At 41.9% G+C, this 15,000-nt stretch overlaps 1 protein-coding gene across 2 annotated transcripts in view; it reads right to left on the bottom strand.

The window, feature by feature from the left end:
- The window catches only part of ZNF292 (zinc finger protein 292), a 31,625-nt gene extending 17,641 nt beyond the window's left edge, over nt 1–13,984 (bottom strand). The window contains exons 1-5 of one of the 2 annotated variants that reach the window (XM_080999845.1): nt 13,004–13,085; nt 10,130–10,245; nt 7,189–7,343; nt 6,271–6,349; nt 3,869–4,004 (exon numbers count right to left, since the gene is read on the bottom strand). In XM_080999845.1, coding sequence (XP_080855971.1) covers nt 3,869–4,004 — 136 coding nt within the window. In that variant the 5' untranslated portion in view covers nt 6,271–6,349; nt 7,189–7,343; nt 10,130–10,245; nt 13,004–13,085. Of the gene's footprint in view, nt 1–3,868; nt 4,005–6,270; nt 6,350–7,188; nt 7,344–10,129; nt 10,246–13,003 lie in introns of both variants that reach the window. The other variant, XM_080999844.1, reaches the window with a different exon arrangement.
- Nucleotides 13,985–15,000: the final 1,016 nt, after the last annotated feature.

The raw sequence follows: 15,000 nt of genomic DNA, 5'->3' as shown, positions 1-15,000 counted from the left end.
AAATTTACTGTGTCATATCCACAGAAAAACCTTGAATAGATTTACAGAAGCTCTTTAAACACTGTTCTTTGGAGAACAGATGTTGATGTATCATCTTGTTTTTGTATGCTGTGTTCTTTGCTAGTTCTGCTAGCAATGCTCACTTGAAAATGCCGGACACTGATGCCCTTTTGCCTTTGTGCTACACATCCACTCCTATTTATCAGCTTTGCATTGTTTCTGGAGTTTTGGTGCCAAGTGAATAGAACACAAACATGATTTTTTTCAATCATATAAGTCACTAGCCCCTGCGCCCATTCCTCTGAAATTTTGCACGCTCCTTTCTTATAGGCCCCTCTATGATATATGCCATTTTAAAAAGTAGTTGCTCACAAAACCACAGGGCATAAAGCAAACCACCTTTAGTTCTCTCTGTCGCCTCAATCGAGTTTACAGGTGGCTAATACACAAACCTTTGTCTGTAATTTGGCAGGTTTCTTACCTAGGCTTACCTAGCCAATCCTCATGTCTACAATTTTTAGACCAAGTGTCCACAACACACTCCCATCCATTTGATCTAGGGAACCACCCAATAACAATGTCTCAGTCTTATGTAGATTGTCAGTTTATTGGCTCTTGTCCAGTCCATTACTGAGGCAAGACAACGGTCCAGTGTACCACGTCTTGGTTTCAGTATCGGGTCTGGGTACAAACTGTGGTTAGTAGTAACCATCATTTGCCTGAGTCAAGCAATGTGACATTTAACTCTTAACTATTTTTGACACCATGGCAGGGGTAGGGAGAAGAGCAGACTGTCTCAGTTCACAATGGCGCTCCTGATAATCAAATCATACTTGAGAAGTTACTCCATGTTATGTGATTAGAGTAACTGCCTCACTTTGCATATTTAATTGTGCAACTTATTAAAATCAGCTTAAGTTTTAAAAAAAGATAATGACAAGCTAAGTAAAAAATTAGAATATATTTTCCTAAGCTATGCAACACAGGCATGCTTTCTTAACAAGAAATGCACACACAGGCCATTGTGAAATCTGGGAGAAAGTTATTTTAATAACTAGAGATGACAGTTCTGTATATGCAAAGGTTTAGTACTGTTCATTGTTAAACACAAAATGATGCATTTATTCAATGTTCATTTTCCATGCCCAATCCAAAACATTCATATTCTTTTCCATCTTCCACATGATTCAGTGACTAATTACATTTCTTATTTTTTAGCCTTGCTCTTCCACCCACGGTCCCTAATAATCCTTTAAACCACCGTGTTTATCATTTCAGGTAACCTGTCTTGCATTAACAGAGGAACATTCTCTGCTATCACTGAAATAAGATACGGAAGGACCTTGAGGTTTAAAAAAAGTCCATTTTTAACTCATGAATCGGAACTGTACGTCACATTAATATTATTAACATTTGGAGTTTTAATGTCAAGGTTTTAGTTTTCCTCTTGCAAATCCACAGCAACCTTTAATTTCACGGTACAGTTAACCTGTGAGCAAGGATGATCACAAGACCAAGTTATGCTACAAAAACACAACCATAACACAAATAACCGTCAATGCAGAAACAAGATCTATTTTAGAATACAAAAATAAATTTTAAGCCACTATAAACTTCACTCTGCTCAATCTTCAATGAAACCCAATATTTATCTCTCAGACGCCCACCCATACCACATCTAATACACTTCTTTATCAAAATAAATCCTCAATGATTAGTTTCCCCCTATGATGTTCTTTCCTTTCTCCTAAAGGCTATCCCTACTGTGCAGGACATTGTTAATTGTGTTTATTATGGTTTTATCATAGTTTTAGTTGTATTCTTACATAAATAAACTTAAGCCCAACCCCTATTTGGCAAGAGGCCTCAATTCAAGATTTAATATTGTGCTAACTAAATTTCTAGTGTGAGCAGCACTATTCATAAACATACCATTTGTATGTACTGTAGATGGTAATTAATAACAGCATGGAAATTAATGCAAACTTCATTCAGACCATTATAACTAAGGGACTAAACTCTTAAAGTACCTCAACACCTTGGTAACCCTGAAAGTGTCAAGGACACCATCTCAAACATTATGTCAGTCTTCCCAGACTCTATGGGTTGTATCCGACGAAGCTGTCCAATTTGCACAAGGATTTCCACTTCTACAATGAAACTTCTCCTCCCTCTCCTTGTACCCTGCTAAAATGTTCTGGAGGGTGGGGAAACCCCTGTAACAGATTTTTGGGAAGAAGGGGAAGGAGGAGGAATCTGCCTTTGCATGAATAGGACAACTTCGTCAGATACAACTCTATGTCAGTATTTCATTTTAAATTGTGTTTTTATTACTTGAAGTGTTTGTCACCTGGTCCTTTGGGAAGAAATGTGAGATATGCACTTAATAAGTAAAATAAAAATAAAATATTCAATTAATTCCCAGATTTCCACACATTAAATAGCTTTGCAAGCAATTATTGGGGTGTGGCAAACATCACCATCCTGCTTCTCTTAAGACAAAGGAAGCTTACAAATACAAAGCAAAATCAAATTCTTTACATGCCTTCCCATCATGGCAGATGAGCACTTAAACTGTTTTCCAACCACTGCTTCCCAAAGGAGGCAGTAACAGCATTCCTCATATCTCTGCTATGCATGTCTTCATACTCCCACTAAGCGCAAGTAGTCCTTAAAGAAGTGAAAGAAAATGGCCCTTGCAGCCATGTAACACGGCAGTGACAAATTTTAATATTTTGTACGCAGGTATCTCTGTGCCATGCCAATTAAATGCACGGGTAGCATTTTTATTTATTTTTGCCTTAATTCATGCATGCCACCAGCTGATCCAGCTGAACACATGGATCACTGATATGGGGAGCGCCTAACTATTACTTTAAAGACGAGACAAGACACCAAGGAAGTATTGAACACATGATTACACTAGAGCTAAATAGTTTGCCCTCTGGATGCTTGCCACGGTAAGTATTAACTCACAAATCTTAAAATATGGGTGCTTCCACAAGAAAGCTTTACCATAGAAGAATTGACTCAAAAGTAATGGTGCATTTCTTTTTCTCCGTCATTAATGATCACGTATAAACTAATCACTATACATGGAATTACGAAGAATTTTCTTCTCTAACTTGCATTCTCTAATGCCATTTCTCATGGAGAGAAGAGATTTAAAAATGCTGTATCTCAGACACCACGAAGAAAGGTGGAATAATTGGGCAACAAACGGAAAACTATTGTCTATACAGTTGATTCACAACTTGCACAGGGGTTAGGTTCCAGGGACTGTGTGTAAAGCTGAAATTGCACATAGTCAGAACAACCCCAGAACCAGCCCCTGCATAACTATCTCTACCTTTCTGGAACCAGTACACAAAGTGGGCTTTCCCCCCGTGTAAGGCATAAAACTTTTAAGCTCTCTGCTTATTTCCAATTCTCTGTCTTCCCATTTCCACTTAATACAGGAAGATATAACAATTGGTAAATAAGGATACTTTTATTTTATAGTAAGAACTAATTTAAATACACGTAACTGTCAACTTCTAAAGTTGGTTAGTATCTCTCAGTTCACAAGTCTTTTCATGTAGCTGTAGCCTACCTGACAGTGTGTGAGGATTTCTGCAAATTCACCTTCACCTAATGATTATACTACGTGTTGGACAGGGGGCAGAAACTGAAGTGCAGAAGTGCCTTATCCTGCAAAGAATTAATAGCAGGGTTGGAGAACCTTTTGAGCTCAAAAGCCACATTCCCTTGTGATGAATCACCCAAAGACTGCCTGGGGCCAGGGGCAAAAGCAAGCAGACTAATGGATGCAACTCTTAGCTTTGTACAGTAGGCTACATTTCAGCCTACATTTCCTTTGTAAACTTACCCTCATCCTGATCCAGAGGCTCTTGGGAAAGGATACTAGAAAGAACTGGATTCTTCCAAGTCCCATTTTCTTGAGCAAGAAGAGATAAGAAATGCAATTGGCAGCTGCCACTTTCCATCAATTTTGTGTGTGCCATCTTGGGGAAAAAAACCAAAATAGTTTTAACAAGTATATGTACATCAAATTACATAAAACTCATAATAGCTCTTGGGCTTTTAATAATCAAACGTTTAAGTAATTTTTACTAAGCACGTTGCCACAGTTGACATGACAAATGTTCAGTCCTGAATGCAACACTGGTAAGAACTGTTAATGAAGAACAAAGTGGAAGCCAATTTTAAAGTAAATATACATTCATATCAGCATGCCTTTTTGAACAAGGATATTGCAGTACACTGAAAACATTGTGAAAAAGAGCTTCTTTTAGTTTTTATAGTTTCTCTCTGCCACTTCTATTTGCTCTTTTGAACTGTGACCATTTTCAATGCCTTTATCACACTGCATGATAGGAGAAGAGGGAGATTGTTTAAGTTGAATGATGCTGTTCTAAACAGAGGGCTGTTGTTTGAAGCTGGCTTGTTTAGCAACTGCAATTTTCAGCTACGATTCCTGTTTCCTAAGCTAGGATTCCTGGCTGTGCAGGAGAAGCAAAGGAGGAGGAGGAGTTTGGATTTGATATTCCGCCTTTCACTACCCTTCAGGAGTCTCAAAGCGGCTAACAATCTCCTTTCCCTTCCTCCCCCACAACAAACACTCTGTGAGGCGAGTGGGGCTGAGAGACTTCAAAGAAGTGTGACTGGCCCAAGGTCACCCAGCAGCTGCATGTGGAGGAGCGGAGACGCGAACCCGGTTCCCCAGATTACATGACTACCGCTCTTAACCACTACACCACACTGGCTCTCATACAAGTCCAACTCTTTGCTCTGGCTTGCTGAGTCTCATCCACCTAGCTCTAAATCACAGCTTAAAAGCATTTGGTGTGAACCAACCCAAAATGAATGTTAGCTCTGAAAATAAGACAAGCCCTGTCACCTTCTGTCGGAGTTTAACTGCTAATTATCTAAGCTCTACTATCTTTTCAGTTGAATAATAATACCAGAAACAGCTACCAAGCGCTCACATACTCTTCTATTCAGGCACCAGTGTACTAGGTATGCAATCACAGCATTGAATGATAGGAAGCTGGCAATCATATGGTATTCCTCAGGAAACCACAGATGAAGAAAGGGAATGCAGCTTCATACAGCAGAAGGGTCTCTGTAGGCTACAAAAATGGAATTCCTAGTCCATCTACCAGACACAGTGCTCTCTTCTGTTTGAGAACTTTGAAAGCATTCTGTGCAAACCAAACTAAATATGTTAAAAGAAGGGAGAAAAGAGATGAAAGGAGTCGTATCCTTTTAAAGCTGTGTGACAGGTAGGAATTCAATAAATGCAACAGTGGGCGACAGTCACGCCTTTTAAATTTCTGCCTGATATGCCGCCTTTTAAAAGGCATGGGTGGCTTCTCCAGTTGATGATCAATGCTGTACTGTACATGGAATTTCAAAGGATATTCCAATGTCCTGTCTGGTGGACCTTGTATAAAATCTTCACTTCACATCTGTAGAGTGCAGGCTCTAATACTGAAGAGTAAAAGCGCAGCACTTCCCATTAATTTTCTGGCCACGTAATCATATCTTTGTACCATTCTTCCTAATTCCAAATTACAATCTTCCCTGTTTCTCTGTTAAATTGAATAAACTGAGCAGGGATTGAAATGGGTCTCTAAACTATGTTAGCTGGATAGCATCTAACGGATTGAGAAGAGATAAGAACACTGAGTTTTTGAAGTGCTCACTGCTATCTGCCTTTCACAACTCACTTCCACTCATACTTTTTTTTAAAAAAACAACAACTAACAAACCTACAACTCAAGGGTTTATGCTAACAGATTATGAAGCAGGATCATACACTAAGCAAAATAACTTGGTGGGATAGAAAGCATACTTTTTAAAAAAGGTACCGCAATCAAAGAGTTCCTGCACTATTTTGTTCATATTTTTATACAGATTTATGTACGTCAATACTATTCTTGTTCAGAATACGGAGGATTATGATAAGAACTGTGGAGTGCTTCAAATTTTCAATTCCCCTTTATCACAAAGTTTCTTTACCTTGCCAAAACACAAGGGGTGAGTTACTTGAAAAAATGGAAGGCTACTAAACTAAACCAAACTTTCCATCTGAACAATTTTCCCCTGGCAGAACTATAAACCATCATCTCACTGAGATTTAGATCACAATAAATCTGAGAGACTGACACACAACAGAACTCATCACAGTAGGAGAAACACGAGGCACCAAACATTATATATTTATGACTCCAGATGAATAGGTTGGTTAAGAAACCAAATTCTTACCTGAATAAAGGACTGAAACTCTTTCCATTGGTTTTCAGGCAGTTCAAGAGGCAGGGATAGCAGAAGTTCAGCATAGCTTCTGAAAAAGTAAGAAAGATTGCAAAATCAGTTAATTTCTCACTGCTCACAACATGAGTGGGGAACCTCCAGTACACAGGCCTAATTGGGTCTGACACGGATTCTAATTTGGCCCATGAGGTAGCGTCCCATAAACCACATTCACCTTGTGTCATATGTGATGTCAGCTGTGGGGCAAGTATTCCCAGTGCCAATAATAAGGTGTCTGTAACTGCCAGTGAGCCGATTGGTGGTAAATGATCACCTTTAAACTTTGACTGGTATCAATCACCTGATGCTGTTATGATGTCAGGAGATTGGCAGTTGGGTGGTCCCACCTGTCAGAGCTGGCCAGCATGCAATGTTCGAAATCAGCTAGTACCAGGCGCTTTTTGTGACTGGTGCGGGCCCAACTGCAACCACGTGGAGATCTCTAGATACCAGGTTGGCAACTGACATCTCCATCTGGCTGGCCCATCCAGCTTTCTTAAGCAGGTAAGCAGAAGAGCATATTTATTGCATTTATATCCCACCTTTTTCTCCAAGGAGTACATGGTGTGTGTGTCCCCCCCCCCCGCAGTTAAACCCTACAACAAGCCTGTGAGGTAGGTTAACAGGCTGTGACTGGCCCAAGGTCACCCAGCTTCATTACTGAGTTGGTATTTGAACCCTGATCTCCCAGGTCCTAGTCCAACACTAGCTGAATCTAGTCCCATTTCCTTTCACCAATGTATTAAAGACGTAAATCAGGCCCTCATTTACTATCTAAAAGAACTATCCATCACTATATACAGCATTATGTTCCAAAGTAGCTTGAAAATATAAAACAAGTGTACATAAAACTAATTATAGTATACTCACAGTGCTAAGCGTTCAAGCACCAAGGCTACATTTTCACATTCAGAGGTAAGGTAAGATCGCACTTTAACATAACTGTGGATAGCCTCTGTGTATACCTCCAGCAAAGGCAAAGGATCCTCAGATGTCTTCCAATTTTCTGCATATACAAGAAGCGTCTGTTGAGAAAACATGAAGATGGAATAATCAAGACTGGAGTCCATTTTTCCATTTTATTCACTGATATGAGACTTGACACATTTACCATTTTTTTCTCAACATTATACTGTACATTTTTAGAATCTACCAAGTGAGTAAGACTTTTCTCTTCCATGTCCCACCAAAGAGCATAAGAGAAGGAACATTTATGTGCTCTGAACCTCAATATGTTGCAAAGCACTGTGCTGACATACCAGACACAGCAAACCTCAGACACAAATGGGATTGAGAGACCGCACATCACAGCTGCTCTGCACCACTATTAATGCAACAGCTCCAACACAAAGCTGCAAGCATGTGGCATCCTATTCCCTGGCTGGTAGCTGTTGCAACTGCTGCAATCAGCCACAGACATATTACCAGTTGTTGCACAGCAACTGGGATGTGATTCTCTAATCCCAATTATGGTAGCAGGTACTTAAGAACACTGTATTTGGGCCATAGCTTTCTTGGGAAAGGCGTTATTTAATAGCAGGACTGGACAATTAAAATAGTGCATGATGTAGCTGGTTGAAATAATGTCACTCACCCTTCATAACAGCTCCATTGGACAAGCAGAAAAGACTGGATTTCTGATCTAGTGCTACAACTCTACAGGGAATTTTGTGAGTTGGAAAATGACCTATTAGCCTTACCTTAGGGACGAGGGACAGAGGAGAGTAGAAACACTAAGAAATATCTCTTGCACTTGTTTTTGGAAGTGTTCATTATTTCCTGATGAGACCAGTGTATGCAACTATGCATGTATTTGTGTATTTTGTTACTCAGCTTTCGTCAGCCAATTTGTAATAGTACAGAGCTATGCAGAGCACAAAAATTCCATTTTGGAGAAAGAGAGGCTCTGAGGTACATGGTGTTCAAGCTTTTGGTCAAGCATAGCTGGGCCTGGACAGTGAGAGAAAACTGTGCAGAAAACTCACAGCTCATTCAACATGATATGTAGAAGATAAATAAACCCTCTGTGTACTGTCTAACCCCCTCTGGCTTCTGAGATTTCCAGGTACTGCCTAGCTGTAGAATGATTTTTAAAAATGTCCTTCTCTTTAACAAAGCAATAAAGCTTAAAAAAAATTATACACTGAAATGCATGTTTACTCAAAAGCAAGTCCCACTGAGTGGAACTAACTCCTATTTAAGGGTGCATAGAAATGCAGATCTAGACTTGGTAATGTTAGAGCTAAACTTGGTAATGTTACTGTAGACAAGGGGTATCTTCAAATTCTGCCTAATGATTGGTACTGTGCCATGAGCAAGTGAGACTATTCTATATACAATTAAAAATGAAATAATGATTTTTGTCCCTAATCCACTATAATAGCAGGAGGATAGGAATAATTCAAGAGACACAAATATAAATCACAAAGAATTCTCCTAGCACAGGTAACAATTGGAAGAAATAGAGATAGTTATGCAGGGGCTGGTTCTGGGGTTGTTCTGACTATGTGCAATTTCAGCTTTACACACAGTCCCTGGAACCTAACCCCTGTGCAAGTTGTGAGTCAACTGTATAGACAATAGTTTTCCGTTTGTTGCCCAATTATTCCACCTTTCTTCATGGTGTCTAAGATACAGCATTTTTAAATCTCTTCTCTCCATGAGAAATGGCATTAGAGAATGCAATTGGAAGAAATTTAAAGACTATTTACAGAAATATTGTAAAATTAATGAATGATAGAATGATGTTGGATAGTAATTAAGCGGTTTCCAGCTGTAATGCTCTAAGAGAATATGAAAAAAGGGTTATAAATGGGTTAAAATCTAATGGTAAGGATTTGCTGAACCAATAAATTGAAGTGGAATACAAAAAAGGGAGGTACGAGGAGGTCTGGGAAACAAGCTAAAGGAAAATAAGTAATAGAAAATATGTGTGTTTTTAACTGTTTTTATTTTGTATTTTTCTCTTTTCTTTTTCATTTTCACTGTAATATTTCAAAAAACCTTAATAAATATCTTATTAAAAAACAACAACAATGAACGCTTTGCCAGTGAGGCACACTAAAATGAAAATCTTAATTATTATATTTCCATGACCTTTTTGTTTTGTTGCCCAAAACTAATATGGTCTATCACAAAGAACTACATGCTGTCAATTGCATGAATTCTGGGGGATATTAGAATATTTTGTCAACTAGTGTGAAGAATCATTTAATTCTAAAAAACCAGTGTTACCAAATGGGAAGTAACCCTTATGAACATTAATAGATTGATGCCATGAAACAGAGGCTTCAATTGGGAAAAACCCAAAGGAGAATATTTCCACATAGAGAATAATACATGAACATCGTATTGGACCTTTTCTTCAAAGAATCTGAAGTGTGGCAGAAAGCATGTATTATCTATTAACATGCAATAATTTATACATAATAAATTTCATTTTACATTACTAATACATCTGAGCAGGATCACTAAGGGAGGGGGTATCAAACACCTGTGAAGGAGGACAAATCTGGCCCTCTCTCTATTCCCTTTCTTTTTGAGAGCTAGGCCAATTGTTCCAAAGCAGTACTGCCAAGTGCAAATTCAGAGTCACTATGGACTTTTGCACCCAAAGAATTTCCCCGAGACTGTGAGAAGGATAACCTGGCTTCTGCTAATGTCAGAACTAAGGATCGCCAGGTTGCCACACCATGCCTATCTGTTCAAAAACACCAGTAAGGAAAGATCACCTAACCTCAACTGGATACAAATGCCTGATTACAACTAATCAGTTTATTTTGGCATTGTTAAATTGATCTCCCTCCTTTACCTTTTCCCTCCAGTCCCCTTCCCTTGTACGTCTTGTCTTTCTAGTTTGTAAGTCTGAGGGCAGGGCCAGTATCTAACATTTGATTGATGTAAGCCATTTTGAGATACAATATTTGTCTGAAAAGCGAAATAAAAATATAATTAAATAATTACATTAATACATGAAAGACACCAGGTGAGTTCAGCCCTGGAAATCATTTTCACTTGTTAAAGCACCATCACACTGTGGTGGAGAGTTTTTGATGAGTTCCCTTCTAACTAGGCAGGCCTGTGTCTGGCCTGCCACTACAATGAAGATGCAAGGACTTGAGAGAATACAAAGGCAGGTAAAAGGAAAGCCCCCTTTAATTTTACACTGTATACCGTTCTTTATCCAAGCTTCTATAAAGCTAAGAAGTACTCGACTCTCCCAAATTTCTTTGATTGCAACGGAGGCATAGCTAAAAGATAGACTGCCTTTTAGCTAGATGTAACATCTTTCATAAACACCCATCACAAAATTTCTTTTAAAATTGAAGGATAAATTAAGTATTAGAAAAGGGGGGGAGACTATCAATTGAATTGCTATAGATTTTCCTACTATTATACCCTATTCTGGCATTGCTGTGAGCCAGTTTGAACACGCCTTATCACAGAAAGGGGCATACACAGCTAGGGAGTCAGGAATTCTCACTCTTGTCACTGCTAGTACAGTGGTGGGGAACCTCAGACCCATGTACCAAACATGGCCCACCAGGCCATTTTTAGGAAGTCATACCCACACATCCCACACCTGATACCATGCATGACATCAGATATGGTGTGGGTAAAGATGGGACTCCAAAGGAACCATCAGGAGCCAAAGTTCCTGGCTGTTCCTTGGATCCCATCCACCCAATCTTGTTTACATAATCTGATTTTTATTATTATAATCACATAAACATCAATATCCATAATAGTGAATAAATCATAGTAAATATTAAGATATACATATACACAACAAATAAGGTGTGTGTGTGTATATATATATACACACACAAACTTATAATTAAGAGCTAGATTGTGTGTAAGAAAAAAGGTGGAAGAATGGAATAAGAACATGTAAAATGGAAATAATTATAATTTCATCTCATAAAATCAGGATTATCTATTTTATTACATCAACTTGAACAAAGGTGTTTTTTTTCCAAAAGGCAACTGATAAAGTTAAATGCCATAGCTAGTTCACATGAACAAGGCCTGATACATTTTAGAAATACATAAACTGAAGCCTTCCATGGCTTGAGGCATGCTCAAAAAGAGTGTCAAGCATGACTCCCTTTCTCTCAAAAATGCACAATTTCAAATCTCAATTAAGATATATGATCAAGAGACACTGAGCTGATGTTGGAGAGCTCAACTACACTGTTGAGAACTCCTGAAAGCAGGAGTGAATAAAATCAACAGTGTAGTTGGGAATGATGGGATGGTTGTAAATGGTTTGACAGAGGTGAGGAGTACGTAAATCCTAAGGCTGACTCCCTATTGACTATATATACAGATGGACAAAAACTGAATGTGATCCATTATTATAGGCCTAAATTTTAAAAAAAACATTCTGACCTAGAAAAAAGAAACTTAATAACAATTAATTAAATTCCACCCAACACAGCGGGATTTTCTTTTGAGCAAACATGCACAGAAATAGAAAGCTGTCTTATACCAAGTCAGCCATACACACAAGTGGTAAACAAAACACAAACCTTGGTTTACCACTCGTAGTTTAGGAAGAAACCAATCATGAGTTCGGGTTCAGACATAACATTAAGACCAAACTATGGCTTAGCATCCGGAGTAAGACATTTCAACAGCATGCCACTTAGGTGAATGATACTTTAAGTGACACGAGAACCAGGCCAATATGTTATTTTTGTGTGATTGTATCAAAAAGTATCTGTTTCAAGCATGATTGTTTAAAGCAGTTCATGTCTTCCATTCAAATATGTAAGTTTTGAACTAAGTGGATTTCTGAAATGACAGTTTCCCAATCGACAAATTGGAGGAAACAGACATTTGATGGGCAAGACATTTGTGGAAAGAGCAATAGTGTGCATCCTGAGCAAATACTACAAATACCATGTTAGTTTAGAGTAACCTGATTTAATTGACAAAATCCAAGGGCAGTTAGAAAGATCGTTCAATCACAACAACACTGGCTCAAAGATACTCCGGAAACCCTGATCACTGGACTGACTCTTCCTATGCTCGTCTATGGGGGTAACATATGAAGGGAGCCTTACGACTAAGCCTCCCGGTGTGGGGCAGATGCGCGCTAGCTCCCATGGGCAAGCTGATGGGTTATATTGAAATATTTGTGGCATAAGGGGAAACCGGGGCAGGACTTCCTTCTCTGGCACCTGGAGCATGAGTCCTCGAGATACAACCGAGCGGGTGAGGGAGCCCCCATAGCCAGCCCCTTCCCTCGCTTCCTCCCGCTGGAACAAGCCACCCTTCCCCTCCCCTCCTTCACGCTCCGGCTTATTGCTGGGCCAGGGGCACGGGCTCTCCGCCGCCGCCATCAGCAGACAAAGGCCCCTCCAGACCCGAGGCGGCGGCGGCAGCAGCAGCAGCAAAACAAAGGGGCCGAGTCGAAGAGGGAGCCGCGTGGGGGGTGGGGAGCTGCCGGGAAGACAGGTTGTGGGGGGAGGGGATTCCGGGCCCGCGATGAACTCCCCTCCCGGCGAGGGGGGCGGGCCACTTCTGCTCGCCCGCTCCCTCCCTCAGAGCCAGTTTCGAGGAGGAGAGCAGCAGCAGCGCGGCCCAGCTCCTTCCTGCTCCCGCTGGAGGAGGAGGAGGAGGAGGAGGAGGCAAGGAGAGAGAGGACCCTCCCGCCTGCCCGCCCCGGCCCCGTCCTGACCTGGCAGAGCTGCTGACAGTACTCGGCGGCCGCCTCCACGGCGGGCTCCCGGCTCTCCCGCAGCCCCGTCTCCAGCTCCAGCAGCCGCCCCTTCAAGCGCCGCATATCCAGAGGGAGGAGGCCGCTCTCGCCGCCAGGGCCGTGGCTGCCGCTGTCCTGCTCGGCCTCCTCGTCCGCCATCTTCGCACCCCGCTCCGTCGCGTACGCAGCCCCCCTCCCCCCACCCTACCACTACCAACCACAACCAACCAACCGCCACCGCACTCGCGAGCCCTCCCTCAACGGCCCACCTACCCCCCCAACTCTCCCCGCGCGCGAGCGCAGGCGCGAGCCCCGTAAAGGGGGGGTCACGTGATTACACAATACCACGTTCCGGGGAGGGGGAATCACGTGCGGGATCGAAGGGGAGGAGAGTTCGAACAGGCAGTTCGCCCGCTCTTTACCCGTCCCCCCCCCCCAGCATTCGCAGAGGGGCTGGGAAACGTGGGCTAGTCCTGTCACGTGCGTCTGCCGGCGCGCGCCTAGTGGCACAAATAGCCTCTTGACGCGCCTCGCGGACTTTTTTTTTGGGGGGGGGGGGAGACGGCAAGGAGGCAGGACGTCAACCGAAGAAGTGTTTCAGTTTCGCTCGCGGTCTGCCTGGTTTGGAGCGGCTTCGCTCCCTTGCACAGGAAGAGGCGGCGCCGCCACCGCAGACTTCAACGGGCAGGCGGCGCGCTTCTCGCCCGCTTCCGTTTGCCCCTCTTTTCTCTCCCTGGACACGCGCACCTGGCTGCAAAGTTTCTCGCCCCTCCGTCTGCGAGGGAGGCCAGGTGTTACGCAGCTAGGAATCCAAAAACCGATGCGCATTTATTGCTAGTCCGCAACTTCCGAAACTGTTCGACATGGCAGCTGTTTAAACTTTGGGGAAATTATTTTAAATACAAACTATCCTTTTAAGAAAAATAAAGGAACAAACATCCGTCGAATTTATTTATTTATTTACTTCCCGCCCTCCACCCTAAGGCAGGAGGGCCAGTGATGCAGCCCACACACTCTTTGAATGGCAATGGTCATCAACTTCGGGGGTGGGGATCTGGCCCTTTCAAATATTGTATTGGGGTGGGGGCGAAGGAACCTCAGCCCCTAGGAGCTGGCTGCTATGCCTAAGGTCCCAGAGCAAGATACAGTATAAAAACAGCATTGAGAACAATTTTAAACTTGCAAAGGTGGGTGCTAAAAACATTCACCTTTGCAAATATTACCTTTGCTTTCTATAGGTATGTTGAATTTTGAAGCAGCATGTGTAGGGGTGAGGTATTTAGCTTTTTATTTTAGCTTATTCAGGGCTAATTTAGATTTAGAAAATGGTATGAGGGAGAGGATTTTTTAAACTTCCTTCCCCACAGCTGCTTTTAGGTGGGGAAACAGTTGGGAGTTGTAATTATGAATCCTATATTTGGGGGTGGCGCAGGACATTTTGTCACCCCTGCAACATCATTCACCATCCTGCAGAACCAGGGCCCCTCCCTGGCCCCACCGTCACACCTGTACTGCTGCCAGTCCCGCCACTGCAACTGCCACGATGCAGTAGCAGTTTGGTGAGGGATGGCTGTGAGGACAAGGGTACTGTGACACAGACAAAGCCACAGTGGGGCTGGAAGCACCACAATGGGGCTGATGGCGGTGCAGTGGCAGGGGTTGAATCTGCTGGCCTGTATGGGATCTATTTTGGTCATCCTGCTAATAGATCCTGCTAACAGGCCTTCGTTCCCACAAAATGGGCGTACTGGTTTCTCTAAACAGAAATACCAAAGAGATAGAAACAGAAATGAAAAGGCTCTGACACCCTTGCTGGCTTTGTGTAACAACTTTGCAAGGCACTTTAGGGAGAAAATCACTCAGATTTTGACAGAGCTGGATCGCATTCAAATCAAGTCTAACAAAGTTGTCTAGAGCACTGTCTGCTCCATCGCTACTGGATCAGTTTACATTATTGCAGCCTGAGGATGTGACAA

Source organism: Podarcis pityusensis, assembly GCF_964106645.2.
Source record: "Podarcis pityusensis genome assembly, chromosome: 3".
In the NCBI taxonomy this organism is placed as follows: Eukaryota; Metazoa; Chordata; class Lepidosauria; order Squamata; family Lacertidae; genus Podarcis; species Podarcis pityusensis.
This window is presented reverse-complemented; position numbering and strand designations above follow the sequence as displayed.